Source organism: Mus caroli, unplaced genomic scaffold (genome assembly GCF_978045245.1).
Source record: "Mus caroli unplaced genomic scaffold, Mus_caroli_1 scaffold_4, whole genome shotgun sequence".
Taxonomy (NCBI): domain Eukaryota; kingdom Metazoa; phylum Chordata; class Mammalia; order Rodentia; family Muridae; genus Mus; species Mus caroli.
In genome coordinates this window covers 26,444,898-26,466,158 of record NW_028227259.1, presented here as the reverse complement: position 1 = coordinate 26,466,158, position 21,261 = coordinate 26,444,898, and the positions used below count along the sequence as shown (strand labels likewise).

The 21,261-nt window shown below is 45.8% G+C and overlaps 1 protein-coding gene across 3 annotated transcripts in view; it reads right to left on the bottom strand.

The window, feature by feature from the left end:
* Window positions 1–9,466: 9,466 nt before the first annotated feature.
* The window catches only part of LOC147005059 (actin-related protein 3B-like), a 30,395-nt gene continuing 18,600 nt past the window's right edge, over window positions 9,467–21,261 (bottom strand). The window contains exons 6-8 of one of the 3 annotated variants that reach the window (XM_085836147.1): window positions 11,360–11,485; window positions 10,684–10,767; window positions 9,467–9,957 (exon numbers count right to left, since the gene is read on the bottom strand). In XM_085836147.1, the coding sequence (XP_085692273.1) occupies window positions 9,862–9,957; window positions 10,684–10,767; window positions 11,360–11,485 (306 nt within the window). In that variant the 3' untranslated portion in view covers window positions 9,467–9,861. The remainder of the gene's footprint in view (window positions 9,958–10,683; window positions 10,768–11,359; window positions 11,486–21,261) is intronic. The other 2 variants (XM_085836148.1, XM_085836149.1) reach the window with 2 other exon arrangements.

Sequence of the window (21,261 nt, the reverse complement as noted above, 5' to 3'; positions counted from 1 at the left end):
TGGGGAGCAGGGGGAGGGGGGAGGGGACAGGGGATTTTCAGAGAGAAAACTAGGAAAGGGAATAACATTTGAAATGTAAATAAGAAAATATCTAATATAAAATTCTCCCTTGGGCACATAACTTTTAAATATGAATATGGAGCACGAGGCTCCTAGTTCCTCCTGGAATGGGTTCCATTCAACATCACAACCTCTCTCTCTCTTTCACTCATGACCAAAGGCTCATGTCCTAAGGGACAGAAGTCTGTTGTCACCTGGACCCATGGACACATTCTGCAGTTCCCATCAGTCAGCACCACTGCCATCCCCAGGTGTCTGATTCCCTCCCCTTGGGCTATTGTGTTTGAAATTCAAGTATACTCTCAGTTAAAGAACTAGGCTTCCTTTTCAAAGGCTATGTCAATACAGCTTGAGGAGAGCTAGGGATCGAATGTTGCTCAGCCAGATGAGGATGAGCACAGTAAGGAGATGAAAGATGCACCAAGAGACATGAGCCCCATTTTGCTAATTACAGTCTTTCTGCAAAGTGCCCTGCAACTGAAATTCTCCTTAATTATTTCTTACCAATGACCATTAAAAGATCCTCTTTTCTCATAGCTCACAATGAAAGCAATATCCTGAAGCTTAGGGTTTTTGTTTTTGTTTTTCCTTTCTAAAACCCTTGGGTTCTCTTCCATATTCAATGGAGTCTTCCAGGAGCAGTGATGAAGGCATCCTTCATTAGCAGACCCAGCTGGGGTACCAACAGACAGACACATCTGCAGGCAGCTATTCCAGGGTGTCTGGCCAAGACTGTCTCCCACAGCCTGCTCCTACTGGTTTGCAGGTAGGTCCCAGATGCCGGCCCAGGCTGTGGAAAGTGCAAGAGCCTCCAGCATCCTAAAACCTCTCACAAGCCCTGAGAGGCACCATGTCCCACTGTCAGCCCAAAGCTCCCTAACCCTTGGAGCTTGCCTATGCTCCACTATCCAGCACAGGCTCAGGAACAACTGCTGAGAATGAAGCCCAGGCCACTGGGAGCCAATGGAGTCGCCATGATTTGTCCCTTCTGTGAGGCTCACAAGTGACTCCTGTGTGGCCCTTGAACTGGCACTGGCCCATGGGATGCAGCATAGGATGGTGAGCTCAGTTCATGTCTCTCCCATTGCCTCCATGGCATAGAGGGAGAGTAGAAGAGGAAAGCTAGTCCTTATCCAATAGTGGGGGTGGGTAGAGATCATATCTATTTCCTGATCACCTGGAGATGGGGCCTTGGAGTAATTCTAGTATTCATGGCTGATGGCTTTTCAGACAATCCACTGGAACTGTAGTGCTTGGGGTGGGGGTGGGGATCATAAGTGTGTGTGCATGCCTGCGTGAGTGTAAGTATGCATTCTCTCTCTCTCTCTCTCTCTCTCTCTCTCTCTCTCTCTCTCTCTCTAGAACATTGCATTAGTGAGTTGTCTTTGCTCAAAGGAGAAGGAGGGAAAGGAGGAGGGGCAGAGGAGGAAGAGGAGGAGGAGAACAGTGATATGCCTCAGTGTTTGTGGCAAAGCCTGGTGACCTGAATTCTATCCCTGGGTCCTACATAGTAAAAAGACAAAACTGTCACAAGTTGTCCTCTGACATCCGAAAGTATGTCATGGCATGTGTGCATGACATTATACAAACACACACACACACACACACACACACACACACCGGGGGGGGTAATTAAACCTGGCAATGAACCCCACAAAGCTGTCAAGGGGAATGGTTTCTACACCACTGCCCCACCCCACTTCAGAGCAAAGACAAGCACCACCTCCCTGCATCATGAACATAACAACTTCCCAAGGAAGCACCTCAGGAAATGATGCACCCTGTTGTTAGTGTCTGCTAACACTCAACCCTACTGGGGTTGCCAGTGCTGGGCCTAAAGTCTCTGCTCAGAATACCAGCTCTGTAGAGGTCAACTATCTGTAAATCAACCAAGACCTAAACTGTGCATTTTCAGAAATTTTATAATGCTAGTAACACTTGTTCTTAGGGAACACTGAGGTCACATAGAGTATAGCAGTAACTTCCTTAAACTCTAATTCATAGAACTGTAATTACATCACACAACCATGCCTTAATAAAATTTAATTTATTATGAACATAAGACCTAATGAATAAATAAGTTAAAACATGCTAATTCAGCTTGAGAAAATGGCCGAATTATCAGAATGGCAAGTTGAGTCTACTACCCTAATTAAGATAAAAGATTTCATGGGCAGGCTTCTATGTCTTCATACTGAGCAGGCGTGCTCTGCTAGTGAGCTTTTTTCTAGTTATCAGTCTCATAGGACTCCTGCAGGCTGCTGGACCTTGGACTTTTCTTTGGTAGCTCTCTAGTACCACTATACAGACAGAGCACACTGGGAGTTTTCTTTTTCTTTACAAAATAAACAAGCACAGTGAGGTGGGGGGTGGAGGGTAGAAACGAAAATACTTCTAAATTTGGCCAGAAAATGATCTTATTGGTAGCTCCGGTTTAAAAATTATAAACAAGGGACTAGGTGATGGCCCAGTGGTTAAGAGCACTAGCTGCTCTTCTAGAACCAGAGGATTCTGGTTCAATTCCTAGTATCCTGTGGCAGCTCACACTACCTGTTTCAGTTTCAAGGAATCTGGTGCTCCTACTTAGACTTCATGGGCACCAGGCATGCAGCTGGTACACAGACATGCATGCAGTCAAAACACCCATACCCAAAAATAAAAATAAACTCCTTCCCACTATTCCTGTACTCTATGATAATAAGCTGTGGCCATCTGTGGCACACATGTGACGGTGACTGCATCCAGCCATTGTAACTTCTCATTCATTCATTGTGACTTCTCACAGCCCTTGTTAACTTCAGTCACATCGAGGCACACACACACACCAGAACACCTCCCTCATTGTGTCACCCTGCCTCCCGCAGTTGCAGGTACAGTTTCCTTACTTCATGCCAGTCAGCAGAGGTCATGGGTCATATGCAGTCAGTATCTCTTCTCCTCCCCAGGGCTGCTCAGTGACTAGAGAAAAGCCTGTGGTTAACACCTGGGGTGTCAGCTCTACCATTCCTGGCATCTCCCTGAGTCAGTGCTGGGAAAACATCAGACTCACTCAGTAGGTATAAAGTAGGCAAGACTACTGCATTGATCTGACCTCCAGATATTGGAACTGCAGCCAAAGCATGTCATTAAGTTTTTATTTGACATCATAAACCTTTAGGTTTATAATTATTCACTTTTAATAATTTAAAAGTATATTTCATGAAATGAAATTTTAAAAATCCCCAGTACTCATATACTATCTGAGAGGAGAGACTACACAGCTGCTTCCTTAACTGAGAATAAGTCAGGGTTTGTAAAAATGCAACCTTTATAATCCTAAGATCAAGCGATAGCTTCTTTTTATAATACTTATTTTTTTAATTTTATTTATATATATGTGTAAGCATACAATGTGCCTGTGGAGGTCAGAGGAGAGCCTCAGTTGTAGGCAGTTTTGAGCCATCCCATATCAAATGTTGGTTGCCAAACTCAGATCCTCCGGAAAGACACCAAGCACCCTTAACCACCAAGCCGTCTCCACAAACCCCTGTCACTTTGTATTAAAGATTTCTTTCCTTGTCAGTCATCCATTACAATTGCCTTGCAATCAATTTATATTTCTACTTAGCAAGCCTGACAATACATTTAAAAAGAAACATTATAAAATACTCTTTAAGTAAGTACAGATCATGTAACAAGTAAATTTTCCTAGCAGGGCACTCTTTGAAATCAGCTGTGCTGATTAAGCTGAGAGGTCGACCCAGCCAGACCATCTGTAGAGGAGACACAAGGGGAGGAGCCCAAGGAAGGAATGAACCGCAGGTCTGTCTCATGAGAGCCTGTCAGTCACTTAGGAAGCTGTAGCAGGAACCACTGTCACCCTGAAACACACTCACACAGCAGGTCTAACGTGGCTGATTTCTCCTGCCTCTTGCTGAGGGGACATTTCTCAAGGCCACCCTCCAGTTCTAACCAGACTGGAGGGACCACCTGAGACTTGCTACATCAACACACACGCTCAGTCACCTGCTCTCCAGGTGCATCCACCAGCTCTGAAATTCTATTCTAATTTTATGATACTATTGGAATCCTAATGATAAGAGTCATTCATATCCGAACACTCAGAGCCCAGCTTCCGCTGAGAGCAGTGGCCAGGGGATAGATACACCTCAGCAATAGTGCACACGTCACCTGGAGCAGCAGCAATGGAGTCCCCAACTCTGGCAAGTTCTATTTTCCCCCTATATTTATTTTCCCCTTAATCTCAGCCTATGTGGTAACAGAAGAAGCACTTGTGAGTGGCTGCAGTTTTTAAAATGGGGCTTTTCCTGGAGTATAAAGAACAACTCTGAGCTAGCCACTGTGACTCATCAGGTAAGCCTTGTTTGGTCCAGGGAGGAGGAGGTAAAGGAGGGTGAGAGCACGTGGGGGGAGGGCATTGAAGCAAGAGGCAGGGCTGGGCAGAGGGTGGAGAGAGAGGCAGAGAGATTCACCAATCAGTCACAATTGACAGATAAAGCTGGTTGTATTTATCTTGTACAACATGAGGCTTTAAAGTCCATGTTCATTGTGGAACAGCTAAATCATGAGCTTTTTTCTACATTAAAGCCATATAATTTATAATACTTTTTTCTACATAGATGAGAGCTGGTGTCTCAACCTGTCAAACAGGGCAAAGCTCTATCAAAGCACTTTAACAGGTCTAAGAACTGCTGGCTTATAATTCTACGGTGTGTTTGTTAAAGATGATATTGATCAACATGGTGTCTTGGTTTCAGTTTTGTCAACCTGACATAAACTAGAGATATCTGCGAAGAGAAGCCTCGATTGAGAAAAATGCTTCAGATTGCCTATAGGCACGTCCATGGGTGTTTTCTTGATTAGTTGTTGATGTGGGAGGGCCTTGGGATGGGGCCACCCTTTGGCAGGGTGAGCGAGCTTCGGTGAACAAGCCAAAAAGCAGCACTCCTCCATGGCCTCTGCTTCATTTCCTGCCTCCAGGTTCCTGTCTGAGTTCCTTTCCTGGTAGACTGTAATCAGGATATGTAAGCCAGACAAACTCATTCTTCTTGGAGTTGCTCTAGGTCATGGTCTTTATCACAGCAACAGAAAGCCAACTTGGACACAAGTAGTCTACAGGAAACTTCACTCGAAGTCATGGGCCTTTCCCTCAGGGATGCTTGCCTTTCCTCACAATTCTACCACATTGAGATATGGGCTAAGTCAACCTGAACCAAAAGTGTGTGGGAATTTTTTTTAATTAGTGATATAATTCTAACTTATTCCTTCTTTATAAAGTGACCAAATCATATTTTAGTTTTCTATACAATATCTGGCAGCTTTAATCAATAAACAAAAAAACCCTTAAACCTCCTGACAGCAACAAGGTCCTTAGAATGCTTGGGAAATTGAGGGAAGAGGAAAGTAGGTATCATTGACTTAAGGGTAGCCAGTCTTTATACTTACAGCTCTGAGCCTATACTTACAGCTCTGGGTCTTTTTCTCAGGGCTTGCAGACCCAGTTGCAGCCCAGCTCCACCCTGGAGACTGAGAATGGAAGCAGGCTCTGGGCACCTTCCTTGTTCTCCCCACTGCCCACTTCTGACATACTTCCTCTAAGATGTGTCTGAGCCGGGGTTGCAGAGGACAGCACCGTGTAGTTGCATTGCAGTAGAACATATTGCTCTCTATATTTTATATCTAAACTAAAATGATCACTGGGCTGGGAAGGAGGTTCAACGTGTGCCTGCCACACAAGCCTAAGGGTCTGAGTTGTTACCCATGTAAAGAGCCAAGACATAGTGGCACATGGCTAGAAGCCTAGCATGGAGGCAGGGTAGGGCAAGATAGGAGGTCACTGGCCAGCCAGTATAGTCGAACTAGTTTGCTACAGGTTGGTCGTGAAACACTGTCTCAAAAGCTAGAGCGTGATTGAGAAACACATCCAATGCTGACCTCTAACCTCCATAGGCATGTGCACTCACATAAACACATACACCCCACACATACACACACACACACACACACACACACACGCACGCACGCACGCACACACACACACACACACAATTTTAATTTAAAAAAAATGAATGAATAAAAGAGTTTCAAAACAATCTTGTGGCAAATAGAATTAGGTAGACACTCTGGGTCTGAGCCAGTTACACTGGCTCTAGTTTGGCCAACATGAGTGTCAACACTGACATATAGATGCAGAGGATGTGGCTGAGGCAGACAGACCAAGCAGGATTGGTTGCAATAAAGCAGCTGGAAGGTGGTGAGGAGCCAAAGTTCCCAAGGAAGTGCAGAGAAATGTGTGTCTGGATGAAAGACAACTAAAGACCCCGAACCCTTGATTGGGAGACTGTGGTTGAGCATCTCTGTCACACAGGAAACAGCACAGGATACTGTAGGTTTCTTCCATGGTAGCAGATTTGCTCCATGCCCCTCAGGGTTTGCTTGAATCAACAGGCTGTGCGGCTCCTACACTCTGCCCTTTCCTATCCATAAATACCTACAGCTACAGCATGGATGTGCTCTGTCCTCTAGCCTCGTGAGTAGGAGGCTTGGTCCTGGGGCACCACTATTCGGGGCAGGGGAAGCAGGATGCAAATCTCAAATGATGACAAGTCTCAAGTGATGACCAGCCTTGGGTCAGTTCTCTCCTTCCACAGTGGGTGCTGGGGATCAAACTCAGCATGTCAGGCTCACACAGCTTTTGCTCAGAGAGCCATCTCACTGGCTTGCTATATATCTCAAGACTATCACTACACATCTCCCTGGCTAGCCTAATAGGGTTCCATAATAGGAACCCATTATGTAAAGAGCCTTTGGGTCACTCTGGGGGCTCTGCCCTCCGAAGAGACTGAGATAATGCCCAAGAGAGGGTCATTACAGAAGCTCACCCAGTGTTCTGTGGCTTCCTGAACCCAGATGCAGTCTTCACTCCCACAATGTTCCCACTGTGACCATCTACCACACCATGAGCAAATGAGAAGGCCCTCACCAGAGCCGAACTGATGCCCTTGAACCCCTGAGCTTGGTAGCTAAACAAAGCTCTCTCCTTTGTTAGTAGCCTGCCTCACCTGATACTACACTAATACAGTTAATTCACACTTGCAGACAACACCCTCACTTGCATTATTCTTGGACTTTCACGCTCCCAGTGTTGCTCTTTTCTAGCAACATGGCCTGTCACTGGCTCTTGTGCAGTGTGACAGCAGCAGTAAGCTACAATACAGTCAGACATGCTATTGAGAGGAGAGACCGCTCTACGGTGGACCATGCTGTCAGCATGGTAGAATGGTGTTTTCCATCCTATCTGCACAGCACCCGTGTGTACTCAACAGTCTCCTGCTAAGCTGGCTTTGTATTAGATGATGCTGCCCACACATGACTGTGATGAGTACACTGTCTGTGTGTGTATGTACACACACAGACAGTGTGTGGTGTGTGTGTGTGTGTGTGTGTGTGTGTGTATGTTGGGTTTTGCTTTGTTTTTAACTGTGGGGAACATTTTATTAGTAGTGTACATGTGTATGCACATTAGCATATATTAGCATATATATCACAGCATATAGATAGAGGTCAGAGGACAACCGTGGAATCTCAGTTCTCTTTCTGTGCACTATGAGTGCTAGAGATCAGACTCAGGTTGCTGGGCTTGTACAACACAGCCTTTACTCAGTGAGCCATCCCAAACACCAAGTATATCCCTGGCTGACCTAAAACCCACAGGCAGACCTCAAGCTTGTAGTGACCCTCCTCCCTCTGCAAGGTAAATGCTGAGACTATAAGCATACAAGTATTACAAAGTTTTGTGTGTGTGTGTGTATATATATATTATATATATATGTGTATGTGTGTGTATATATATATATGCACGTGAGCACTCCAAAGCACATTGTCAAGCAAAGTGAATGAAATGTATATTCATGTAATAAATATTCATTAAGTATTTTAAAATAATAAAGTCCATTTTAGAGTAAGAATAATTATGCTACAATGAAAGTTACACAAGGATCCAGTAAGACAGCTCCACTGGAAAAGGCACATGCGAGCCTGCAGACATGATTCAATCCCAGACCTAGTGAAGGTGAAAGAAGAGAAAACCAACTACATCAAGTTGTCTCTGACCTTCATGTGGGAACCTTGGCACTTGTGCTCACACATATACATACCACTCATATACACATCTATACACACCACACTGAGCAGACACATATATGCATATATACACTGCACACACACACATTTACACACCATGCACACACATATCATGAACACATATACACACAGATATATACACCACACACACATAAATACAGACCATACGTGTGTGTAAACACACACACTAACTAATTTTTTTTTTAATTATTTACAGTTCCCTGGAGGTAGTCTCTCTGGTTCGCAGAATCATTGACTATTCTCAGATTCAGGATGGCTGTGAATTACTGACAGGAAGAATCAAATGTGGAGAGATAGGAGGCCTCAAAGCTCAAGTTTCCAAAATAAACTTGTGTCTGAGAGAAAAACATGCCTCACAACTTGGAGGACTATAACAACAATTTTTTTTTTATTTATTTATTATATGTAAGTACACTGTAACTGTCTTCAGACACTCCAGAAGAGGGCGCCAGATCTCGTTACGGATGGTTGTTAGCCAACATGTGGTTGCTGGGATTTGAACTCTGGACCTTTGGAAGAGCAGTCGGGTGCTCTTACCCACTGAGCCATCTCACCAGCCCTAACAACATTTTTTAAAGTAACAAGGATTCCGGGAGAAGGGAGAGCTTTGGATCTACTAACCTACACTTGAGTGAGGGGTCACTCAGCAGACATCAGAGCACTGAATGCTTCCTAAGAAAGCAGCCTGGACACCCCAAGGATGTCCACACCACCGTCCAAACACAACAGGCAGGCTGTCCACCCAGGCTTGATGGCACGTTTAAGACAAACACACACACACACACACACACACACACACACACACACACACAATCAATCATCAGTTGTCTGCAAACCTATAGAGTCTGAGGTTCTCTGAATGGATGGGGAGGCAAAAGTGACCACAAGGAACAGTTATAAAGATTCTAGCAGCCTTTATTACAACAGTGCAATAGTATTTCATCCCGCACTCAACAACATTAAACCATTGTCTTCTATAAAGCAGCTCCAGGAAGTTAGATACATCTGTACCAACTCTCACTCAACAGCGGTTGGTGCTCAGATGTCACACCACCCCAACAACATGTAATCACTTCCCAGCAGACGTGGCATAAAGCCTGTACACACATCAGAACATGCCTCACAATCAAGTACTTTATTACAGAACTCTGACATCCATGAACTCTGTGACTACTCATGCTTAGCATTAGCTGGTTATACCAAATACCATAAAATACAAAATGATAGGAAATATAAACATCAATTTGTATTTCAAGTTTATAACATTTTATTTACAAAAATAGGCTGGGAAGGCCAGGGTTCCCCCACCTTACAGTCTTTCCTGGAGAATCCACTGCATCCTCTAGTAGCTTCTACAGTTGCATGGATTCCTTCAGAGCTACACTTGACTAGAAGCTCGGGTAGAAAGGAGAGAGAGTGGGAGGGGCAGGAGGGGAGGGGCTGGGAGGAGGACCACGAACAGTCATACCGGATAAATGGCTTTACTGGGAAGACCGTGCCCGGCCCCACAGGTGATGAAAGCACGCTGCTCACACACCCATTCCACACTGCTATGTACAGGAGCCGTGGCTGCTCTGGGTTCTGAAGGACACTTATTCCCCAACAGGACACTGTCAGACAATCGCTCCTATGCAGACACTAGGACATGACTCCAAAGACCGGGTTGTGACGGCAGATGCTTGGCCCATATTCCTCATAGTCCTTCTTGGTGTGACAGACCTGAAAGAACTCCGGCTGCAGGAGGAGCAGCCAGAAAGAGGAAGAAGATGAGCAGGTGGGAAGAGGAAAACATTGAGCAAATGGGAGGGACTTATCCAAGGGTCTCTGCCAATCATGGTACCACACCTGATCTGATAACAAACCAGGCAGAACTTGACTTCGCTTTTTAAAATTCACTCAGCAATTCCCAACTTTACAAAGCAACAACAAATCTACTTAGTTTCCCTTACTGGGATCAAAAATGTGTCAACCTGAACTAAAAATGGCTGCTAACAAACTCTGGGGGTGGGGGGAATATTAATAAATAAAATAACCACATGGAAGGGACAATGAGCAGGGTGGATTTTTTTGGTTTTTTTTTTTTTTTTTTGGTTTTTGGTGGTGGTGGTGGTAGTAGTGGGGTGTTTTGTTTGTTTGTTTGTTTGTTTGTTTGTTTTGTTCTGTTTTTGGTTGCTGTTCTTTTCAAGGCAGGGTTTCTCTATGTAGCCCTGACTGTCCTGTAACTCACTGTGTAGACCAGGCTGGCCTCTGCCTCCTAAATGCTGGGATTAAAGGCATGTGCCATCACCGTGTTTGTTAATAAAGCATACAATTTAAGTGACTAAAATATTTTTATATCAAGTAGAATTTGTTTTGCATATTTAAAGCCATGCAAACAGAACACATGTTATTTCACATTTGTAGACAGTACTTATCCAAACTCAATAGGAAAGCACAAATGACAAGAGATCAGGGACTTACAGTTGAGGCTAGCATCGAGCCTCCAAACCACACAGCATAGCGCTGCATGTGGTGAGTGATCACCTGCACCTCCACAGGCTTAGGCTGCAAAAGAAAGCAACTGCGTTTAGTCTGCATTTAGTCTGCACAGTGCATCCTCCAAGCAGTGTGTCCATGATAGACAGTGACTCCTCCGGTGACGGCCTCAGTCATGCTATAGGCCCAGCCCACAGATTCAGGAGACCCCTTCTTCCAATACTAAAACACACAATTAATCAAACCAATAGCTTCCCTCAAACAAATCACAGGGTGTAGCAAGGCCAGTAACAAAGTGAACCCCCAAACACTATAACAAAACAAACACTGCACCGGGCACCTTCACTGCCGTAGGTTCTCTTCCCCACCAAAGCCCACCTCAGGGAGAAGCCCAGACAGCACCCAGCAGCTCAGAGCTGTGGTCTTGGATGAGCATGGCCTGGCTCCCCACGCACAGCAGTTTTTTTTCCATTTAATGAGAACATTTCCTCACCACTAGCCCATCTTGTCTCTGCACCACCCTGGTCACACACATTGATGCCTGACTGACCCAGGTGGTTTTAAGGACGACCTCCCATGAATTCCAGCATCAACCCTCGGCTACCCACCCCCCAGTGAAGCTTGGCTCTACCCCCACAGCGGCTGGCACACAGCCTCCTACCTTTATCCTGCCTCCACTGAGCTCTTGGCTCAGCTTTAACCTGGCGTCCACCACTCTTTTCAAATCTCTCTGCAGACGACGTCCAAAATCTCTGAACATTGTGGAGCCTCCAGAAAGAACGACGTTCTGAAAGACCAAAGTGAACAGTGCACAGCCTTGGGTGAGACTGAGTGCCTGTGATGGTCCAGTCTCTGCCTACAGCAGGATGACTTATGTAAGTAACACACTGTGCAGCATGAGCGCCCCCTGTCGGAGTTGAAGGCAGACTGCTGCTGGGCTGCCTGCAGCAACTCTCCCACACCCTCTCCTCTTCCCTGCACTGAGTCCCCTGGAATCCTTCAGCTGACACCACCAGCCAGAAAGCACAGGTTTGCTGGGTTTGCAAAGACTGGTTACAAACTGCAGAGATATGGGGAGGCTGGGACTTGCAGCTCGAGAAGCAAATTGCCTATCTTAGGCTAGCTTTAGCCCCTGAATAGCCATTCCTTGTCCACCTCTGTGTCAGAACAAACATCCTTTGACTAATGTATAAAAGCCTTAGTAAGCTATCAGCCTAGAAGATCCCGAGTTTCCGCCAAACCAAAAGTTAAGACAGTCTACGAATAGCATTTGGGGCCTACAGAAAGGCTCCCCCATCTTGCTCTAGTTGCCTCTCTTACATGCCCACCAATGCATTTGAACTTGTTTTGACCTATAACTTTCTTCATCCTGTAAAACTCTGAAAATGCTTCCACATTGGAACATGGAATCTGGGGTGACCCCAATCTGCATTTCTGGCTGTGGTCCCCTAAAGTGGGCTCTAGGATGGGCTCCTGCTTTCTTTAAGGGTGGCACTCCTGCGTTGTGGGCTGACTCTCCTCAGAGCTCTACCATGCTATCTGTCTCTGTCACTAGGGTCTGAACTCCTCAGAGTCTCCAACATGTCTGATTCTACATGGCATTAATAACTGCCCCCTTGAATCCCTCACCTGAGACCTTTCGCTAGCCAAAAGGCGTACATTATATATATATATATTTTGTGACAGCACAATACTAAACATTTCCCTGGTACTTCCTACACTGTAAGCAACTGAAAACACATAGCAATTCATGCCCACGCTCCCCATGCCCCGGGCAGAACCCTGACAAGAGCCAAGAAGCCAGAAAATCCACATTAACTGACCCACAGGCTGTATATAATAGCCAACAGGGTCTTCCCTCCTACTGGAATCCTTCAGAGCTGCAATGCTGAAAGGAAGCATATTCAAATCCCCTGGGGACATTTTCAAATGGCTCCTCCCTCTGCCCACAGCCCCATGATCGCTCCAGCCTCTATCATGCGACCACACCAGACGTCTGATGGGTGAGGCAGGATGAGAATCATGAAACTGACTGACTGTTACAATGAAAGGCAGCTCTATTCTCTCAGGCTACAGAATATTATTTAGGACAATGAAAGTGAAATTGCCCTCATTTAATTTTCTGACAGAAAATATCATTTGAGAAAACTATAAAGAAAATAAAAACCATCCTTCAAGGATCCATGAGTTCCCACACTGCCTTTCTGGATGCCAGGCACCCCATCAGCCAGCCAATCCCTCACAAGTTTATGGGAAAGCAAAATCACACAGATCCAGGCCAGAGAGCCCAGGTTAGGCTGGGTCTGTTCCACTCATTACTGCTCGCTGCCAGTGAGAGATGGCCAAGCTGAGAGCCACAGCTGCTGAGTTGAGATATGTAGAGCAGGCAGTAGAGACAGAGGCAGAAGAGCAGAGTCCTGTAAAGCCATCTCAGATCTAGTCTTCTGCCTTGATACATAGTCCAGCTCTAACATGAGTTTATGTAGAAATTTCAGCTCTAATAGCCTACCCATAGCCTTAGGAAAGCCTACAAGAAACCCACACTCTTGTTCACTCTATACCTCAGGATGGCTGCCCCATGACTTTCCAGGGAGTCTCCTATCTGCCTCCTACCTCATCTTAGGAGACTAAGATCACAGACAGACTGCCACCCTAACCTGGGTTATGGATGCAGATTGCCACCCTAACCTGGGTTACTTACATATATACAGCAAGTCCTTTTACCCACTGAGGCATCTCCCCAACCCAGTCTTTCACTTTTTTAAATGTATAAAGCAAGCACGGTTCATTTTCTTGGAAAACATGAAATGAATGTTGTTAGTAGGTCCCAAATATTGTTTCTAAAATGTCTTTCTCTAGAATGACAGGAAGTTCATATCTTAAAATGTGATTTTTACATTTTTAAAACTTTTTCAAAGTCATAGGCCCCTTTAAGAATCTTTAGATTTAGAGGTATGAGCCCTTTCTTGTGCCAGAGAATGTTCCCAGTGTGGCCCATGGTCTGCCCAATGCAACTTTAGGAGTTTAGTGCCTTTTCCCAGTGATAGTGCTTGCTAAGGGAAGAGGCTGTATCCCTGGCCAACACAGTGCTCCCCTGGTTGTCACAGTGCTCCCCTGGCTGTCACAGTGCTCCCCTGGCTGACACAGTACTCTCTGGCTGTCACACTGCTCCCCTGGCTGTCACATTGCTCCCCTGGCTGTCACAATGCTCCCGTGGCTCTCACAGTGCTCGCCTGGCTTTCACAGTGCTCCCCTGGCTGTCACAGGGCACAGGCATAGAAGTCTCTAAGGGCATTTAGTTGTACAAAGTGCATCGTGTGTAAATGTGTGGGTCAATATTACAGCAAGAGTGAAGCTTAGGAAAATGAAGTCCCTGAAAGCAGCAAGAAGTATGGTGATAATGGTGATGGGTCACCTGAGAAGTACCACATTTTGAGAACCCACTGGTTGTCCTTACTCCCCCTGAGTCTTCCTAGTGAGTCACCCTGTGAGCAGTCATCTGGATGAGGAAGGCCCACAGGCTTGTTTGTGAACTGGTTTGTTGAGGCAGAAAACTGATCAAACACAGAATGGGACTTAAAATGCAATTCAGGTCACATAGAAAATCTTGGTGCAATAGCTGAATTTAATAGTGATTCTACCTTCTTCATAAAGGATCACTATTGGGGCTGGGGACCTGCATATGGTCTGGTAACCATCTCAATAGTTCATCTTCACCAAGCTAGTGAAAGACACTAAGTCGGTCAAAAGACACTGAGTCGGTCACGGTCCCTTCCTGTAACACAGGTTGTAAGGAGCCGCCCTCACATTCGCCATTACAAGATGGCGCTGATGGCACTGGCACCCATGTAATCAAACCATCTGTGCATGCGCCGGGGTAATTTCCCACCCCATGTGCTCTGCCTTCCCCGTGACGACAACTCCGGCCGATGGGCTGCAGCCAATCAGGGAGCTACACGTCCGAGGCGGAGGACAGTCCTCCATAAAAGGGACAGGTTTCCGCCATTCTATCAATCTCTCTATCTCTCTCTCTCTCTCTGGCTCTCTTCTCCACTGGCTCCTGAAGGGGTAAGCAATAAAGCTTGTGCCGCAGAAGATTCCGGTTGCCCTGAGCGTGTTCTTACCAGGGGGAACAAAAGCGCGGGCAGTAACAGGTGGCTCTTCCAAGGACACTAGGTCAGTCACCATCCCTCTTATCCTCAACTTTGTCTAACCACCTGAGAGCATCATGCTTCCTCCTAAACATTTTAGGTGTGTGCACACTAAAACTGTCCCACATTGCAGTGGCCATCTTCAAAGCTGCATTCATAAGTACTGCTTCTTCAATATCTTGTTTCTTTGCCTTTTAATAACTTTTACATCCTTTTTCCCCTCCAGTCCAAGACCCAGCTCAATTTTACAATTACTTGTCATGTCTTTGCAATGGATTTCTTAATTAAAAAATAATAATAATCCACTAGGGAATGAAGTAAATGATCACCAGAATACCCTAGTACTCTGCAGTGCTGTAAGATCTCAGTGCTGTAGACCTGCATAACTCAGAGCTTGGGAGAACAGGAAAACATATGCTTACTTAGAAACTGAACTACCTAGCCCTGCACATATTTGCTAAGTGCCAAATACTGCTGTGTGCCTTTACAGGCACTCTGCAGTTACATCAGCTGACTAACCTCTGACATCACAACATCCCTATGTGAGTCTTCTCCAAGCAAGAAAGGCCAAGAAACTAGGGACCCAGGCCTCATGCTGCCCACAGGTGACTTGGCTGCTACACAGCTGTCTGCTCTGGAGCAGCCGCTCCTGACCATGAAGACAGAGAGATACAGACAGCTTCCTCAGAAGCTCTCAGCAGGAGCAGAGCTCAGTGTGTCTCTCTACAGGAAGCCCGACAGAAAGCAAGCATCTCTCACTAACAATCACCTCACTCCATCAGAACCTGCTGGATACCCAGGAACTCTGCAAACCACTTAACACTGCCATTGAAAATCTAAATGTAGTCACAGGCCTGGAGAGGTCAGAAAGCATCTTAGTCAGGTAGGGATCAGACCTTCTCCAGTCAGCAGGTTCTCAAAGTAGAACCACCCAACTCCAAAATATCTGAAGGAGAGGCGGCCCCTAGAGCCAGCCTCAGGCTAGCATATGCCCTAAAACATAACAAAGTAAAGAAAAAACGGGATGTAAGTTCAGAAAAACACTAAGTACTCAAACACAGGGAAGGGTCAGCACTGAACCAACTTCATGAAGGATGATGTTTCTGGAGAGTTTGCTCTATTAAGGACGTTTTTACAACACTGCTGAGTGAACACTCAGGACACAGATAGAACCATGACGGGACACATCCATCCTCCTTCTTCTAACTCAGAGCCGCAAGAAAAGCTCAGCAATAACTGATAATCGATAACTGATAATCGATAACTGATGATCAATAACTGATGGTCAATAACTGATAATCAGGGATACAAGCGACATCTGCTTTCTTACACACATTTCTGGCACACCTGAAGTTTACCAAATTGAATGTGCAGTTTAATTAGAGATAAGGCCTTTGCCACCTACAGAGTCTAAACTTCTTATGAAGACGTCCATTTTTACATCCTAATACTTTGGCCACCCCCTCCCTCTGCTTCCCCGCTCCCCAAGTGGCTCGGGATGCATCTGCTGTGTCCCTTTGCACAGTGTGAGGGTGTCAAGTGTTCATGAAACCCACTGTCTTGTCTAGATATTTTTTTCAAGAGCCCTTCTAAAATTACCTCCCTACCAAAAGTCTCCATTTTAAGTCACCTTTGCAAAGTGTGCCCTCTTTCTGCTGGTAGAAAATGCCATGACACAACATTAGATACACACAACCTGTCAGCCTTCTGAAGTATAAGTCAGAAAGATTTAAAATAAAAAGCTTTACCACCAGCAAGTTCATTGTCAATATATAATATGGACTGGGGGTATGGCTCGGGGGTAAGCGGCTGGCCAAGTGCAAGCACTAAGTCTCATTTCCAATACCTGTTCAAAAAAGTATCACAACATCAAAAGCAACCATACTTCCTGCTCCTGGAACTTCAGTGCAGCTCAGCTCACACTTGACTTTGAATTCAGTTTGACAGACACATGGCGCCACCTGTGCGCCATCATGTGTAACTGCAGGTACAGTGTTAACCACTCAGGCAAGACCTGGTCTTGCAGGACTGTAATCCAAGCTACTCTGGAATCTGAGGGAAAAGGATTGAAAGCTCAAGACCTGCCTGAGCCAAAGAGCAAGTCTGAGGCCACCTTTAGCAGCTTCGCTTGTCTCAAAAACAATGTGAAGGGACTGGAACGCAGCTCAGCGGCACTACCAAACTTGCCTAGCATATACAAGGCCCTAGGTCCAATCTCCTCACAACACAGGAGAAAAGGAGGACGCTTGCAAACCAGCACAGGCCAGGAAAAAAGAAGCACGCTTCAAGACAGGCTGCCTCTCCTCTCTTGCAGTTTAGATGTCACAGCAGCTACAGGCTCAGCTGACAACTAAAAGTGCACATTTGAGAAAACCCCTAACTGTGAGACACTCAACCATGCCCCTTTTGAAATCCAAGCAAATGTTCAGGCTGGCTTTAGGGGCTGCAGGAATCTGCAGGAATCACTTACATGACTTCTTTTTCCTTCATTTGCATTCCTTTGGCCTCTGATCCTGTGGGGACAGTGACCAGGCAGGCCAGGGACAGTTGTCTTCCAGTGCTCTGAGACTTGACTTTGAGGGTGATTGTGTGTGTTGAACTGTCACACTATCACACCTTGTGACTGAAGCACACAGGAACCCAGGTGTAGCTAACAGAGGTGACACACTGATGCAGGTGATGACACAGTCATTTTTCTCCACTGGAGTCACTGCGTATCCTTCCAAAGTCCTCAGTGGCCCTCGGGACAAACTCAATCTCTACCTCTGTGCAAGGCCATGTCTTCCCTGAGAATCCCAGCCAGCACACAGTGGCACACCCGTCTCCTTCAGGTCCCACGTGATCTGGCTTTGGGCAAGCCTCAGGCTTCTCAATCACTACTGTGTATATAAATATCAGGCCCAGGGATGCTGAGTCCCTTCCCACCCACAGCACACTCTGCTCCTGGCCCTGCAAACACTCTTCTCTTTAAAGATTTATTTTACTTTTTTAGTTATGTGTATGCATGTGCACATTTCTGTATGTGCATGTTACACATATGTACTGGTGCCTGCAGAGGCCAAAAGAGGGCATTGGAACCCTGGATCTGGGGTACACACTGTTATGAGTACCCAGTGTGGGTGCTGGATCCTGTGTAATACATGTTCTTAACTAGCGAGCCAGCTCTCGTTTTTGTTTTTGTTTTTGTTTTCCAAGGCAATTTCTCTTTGTAGCCCTGGCTGTCTCAGAACCCACTCTGTAGATCAGACAGGCCTGGAACTCAGAGATCTGCTGGCCTCTCCTTACTGAGAGCCAGGATTAAAGGTGTGTGTCACCACCTTGCAAAGATTACATTTTAGTTCCCATCTTTGTGTTCCCTGTTCTGAGCAGATCACACCAGCCTGGGGGACACCAGTCTGAGCTGTCCCACAGTGTAGCCCTTAGTCCAATATTTCTATTTATATCTGTATCAATTTAAATTAAACAAAATTTTATATGCCTTCTTGTTGCAACCACATTTGAAGGATGCAGCAGCCACATGTGGCCACTGGCACTGCCCTGGATGCCAGAACTGCAGCCACATCCACTGTGGTACAACCCCATGGGGAGCATTAGCTCCAGGAAGCCCCTGAGGCACCAAACTGGGCTCAAACCGGGTGCCCATCCGTCATTATGCTCACCTCACTAGATGCCACTGAATCCCTGCTTCCTGAGCGCCTGTGCTGAGCCTAGCGAGCAGCCAGCAGACACCCCGGCGGGGCATCGTGAGAGAACTTATCACTTATCATCCTACCCCTGCATTAAAATACCTGAATTCGAGAGTAGGGCCACAGGCCTCATCCGGCCGGATCAGCACCGGGGTAGCTAGAGCGCAGGGTCGGCTGACACCTGCCAGCTACCCACGACCCCCGCCACAGGATTTTGAGACTGCTGGTGAGTGGAACATAGCTTCTGCTCCAGTCCAATCACGCGGGACCTGAGACTGCTCTGGTTGGGGAGAGAGAAATCCGGCCTACGTAGGGCCACAAGCCTCTTCCGGTCAGAAAAGCACCGGGGTAGCGAGGGCGCAGGGTCGGCTGACACTCGCCAGCCACCCACAACACCCGCCACAGGATCTTAAGACTTCTGGTGAGTGGAACACAGCTTCTGCTCCAATCAAATTGCGCGTGGGACCTGAGACTGCATTAGTTAGGGAAGCAGAAACCGGCCAGAGTAGGGCCACAGGCCTCATCCGGCCGGATCAGCACCGGGGTAGCTAGAGCGCAGGGTCGGCTGACACCTGCCAGCTACCCACGACCCCCGCCACAGGATTTTGAGACTGCTGGTGAGTGGAACACAGCTTCTGCTCCAGTCCAATCACGCGGGACCTGAGACTGCTTTGGTTGGGGAGGGAGAAACTCGGCCTACATAGGGCCACAAGCCTCTTCCGGTCAGAAAAGCACCGGGGTAGCTAGGGCGCAGGGTCGGCTGACACTCGCCAGCTACCCACAACACCTGCCACAGGATCTTAAGACTTCTGGAGAGTGGAACACAGCTTCTGCTCCAATCCAATTGCGCGCGGGACCTGAGACTGCATTAGTTAGGGAAGCAGAAAACCGGCCTGAGTAGGACCACAGGCCTCTTCCGGCTGGACCAGCACCGGAGTACTGCCAGCTACCCACGACCCCCGCCACAGGATTTTGAGACTGCTGGTGAGTGGAACACAGCTTCTGCTCCAATCTTTAAACAGTGACAACGACAACAACTAACCCCAGAGATTACCAGATGGCGAAAGGTAAACGTAATAATCTTACTAACAGAAACCAAGACCACTCACCATCATCAGAACCCAGCACTCCCACTTCGCCCAGTCCAGGGCACCCCAACACACCGGAAAAGCAAGACACGGATCTAAAAGCATATCTCCTGATGATGGTAGAGGACTTCAAGAAGGACTTTAATAACACACTTAAAGAAATACAAAGAAACACTGGTAAACAGGTAGAAGACATTAAAGAGGAAGCACAAAAATCCCTTAAAGAATTGCAGGAGAACACAGCTAAAGAGTTTCAAATCCTTAAAGAAAAACAGGATAATCTAATCAAACACGTAGAATTCCTTAATGAAAAACAGGAAAACACATCCAAACAGATGATGGAAATGAACAAAACCATACTAGACCTAAAAAGGGAAGTAGACACAATAAAGAAAACCCAAAATGAGGCAACACTGGAGATAGAAACCCTAGGAAAGAAATCTGGAACCATAGATACGAGCATCAGCAACAGAATACAAGAGATGGAAGAGAGAATCTCAGGTGCAGAAGATTCCATAGAGAACATCGGCACAACAATCAAGGAAAATGTAAAATGCAAAAAGATCCTAACTCAAAACATCCAAGAAATACAGGACACAATGAGAAGACCAAACCTACGGATAATAGGAGTGGATGAGAATGAAGATTTTCAACTCAAAGGACCAGCAAACATCTTCAACAAAATTATAGAAGAAAACTTCCCAAATCTAAAGAAAGAGATGCCCATGAACATACAAGAAGCCTACAGAACTCCAAATAGACTGGACCAGAAAAGAAATACCTCCCGACACATAATAATCAGAACAACAAATGCTCTAAATAAAGATAGAATACTAAGAGCAGTAAGAGAAAAAGGCCAAGTAACATATAAAGGCAAGCCTATCAGAATTACACCAGATTTTTCACCAGAGACTATGAAAGCCAGAAGATCCTGGACGGATGTTATACAGACACTAAAAGAACACAAATTCCAGCCCAGGCTACTATACCCAGCCAAACTCTCAATTAACATAGATGGAGAAACCAAAGTATTCCACGACAAAACCAAATTCACACATTATCTCTCCACGAATCCAGCCCTTCAAAGGATAATAACAGAAAAAAACCAATACAAGGACAGGAACCACGCCCTAGAAACAACAAGAAGGTAATCCCTCAACAAACCTAAAAGAAGACAGCCACAAGAACAGAATGCCAACTTTAACAACAAAAATAACAGGAAACAACAATTACTTTTCCTTAATATCTCTTAATATCAATGGACTCAACTCCCCGATAAAAAGACATATACTAACAAACTGGCTACACAAACAAGACCCAACATTTTGCTGCTTACAGGAAACTCATCTCAGAGAAAAAGATAGACACTACCTCAGAATGAAAGGCTGGAAAACAATTTTCCAAGCAAATGGTAGGAAGAAACAAGCTGGAGTAGCCATTCTAATATCTGATAAGATTGACTTCCAACCCAAAGTCATTAAAAAAGACAGGGAGGGACACTTCATACTCAGCAAAGGTAAAATCCTCCAAGAGGAACTATCAATCCTGAATATCTATGCTCCAAATACAAAGGCAGCCACATTCATTAAAGAAACTTTAGTAAATCTCAAAGCACACATTGCACCTCATACAATAATA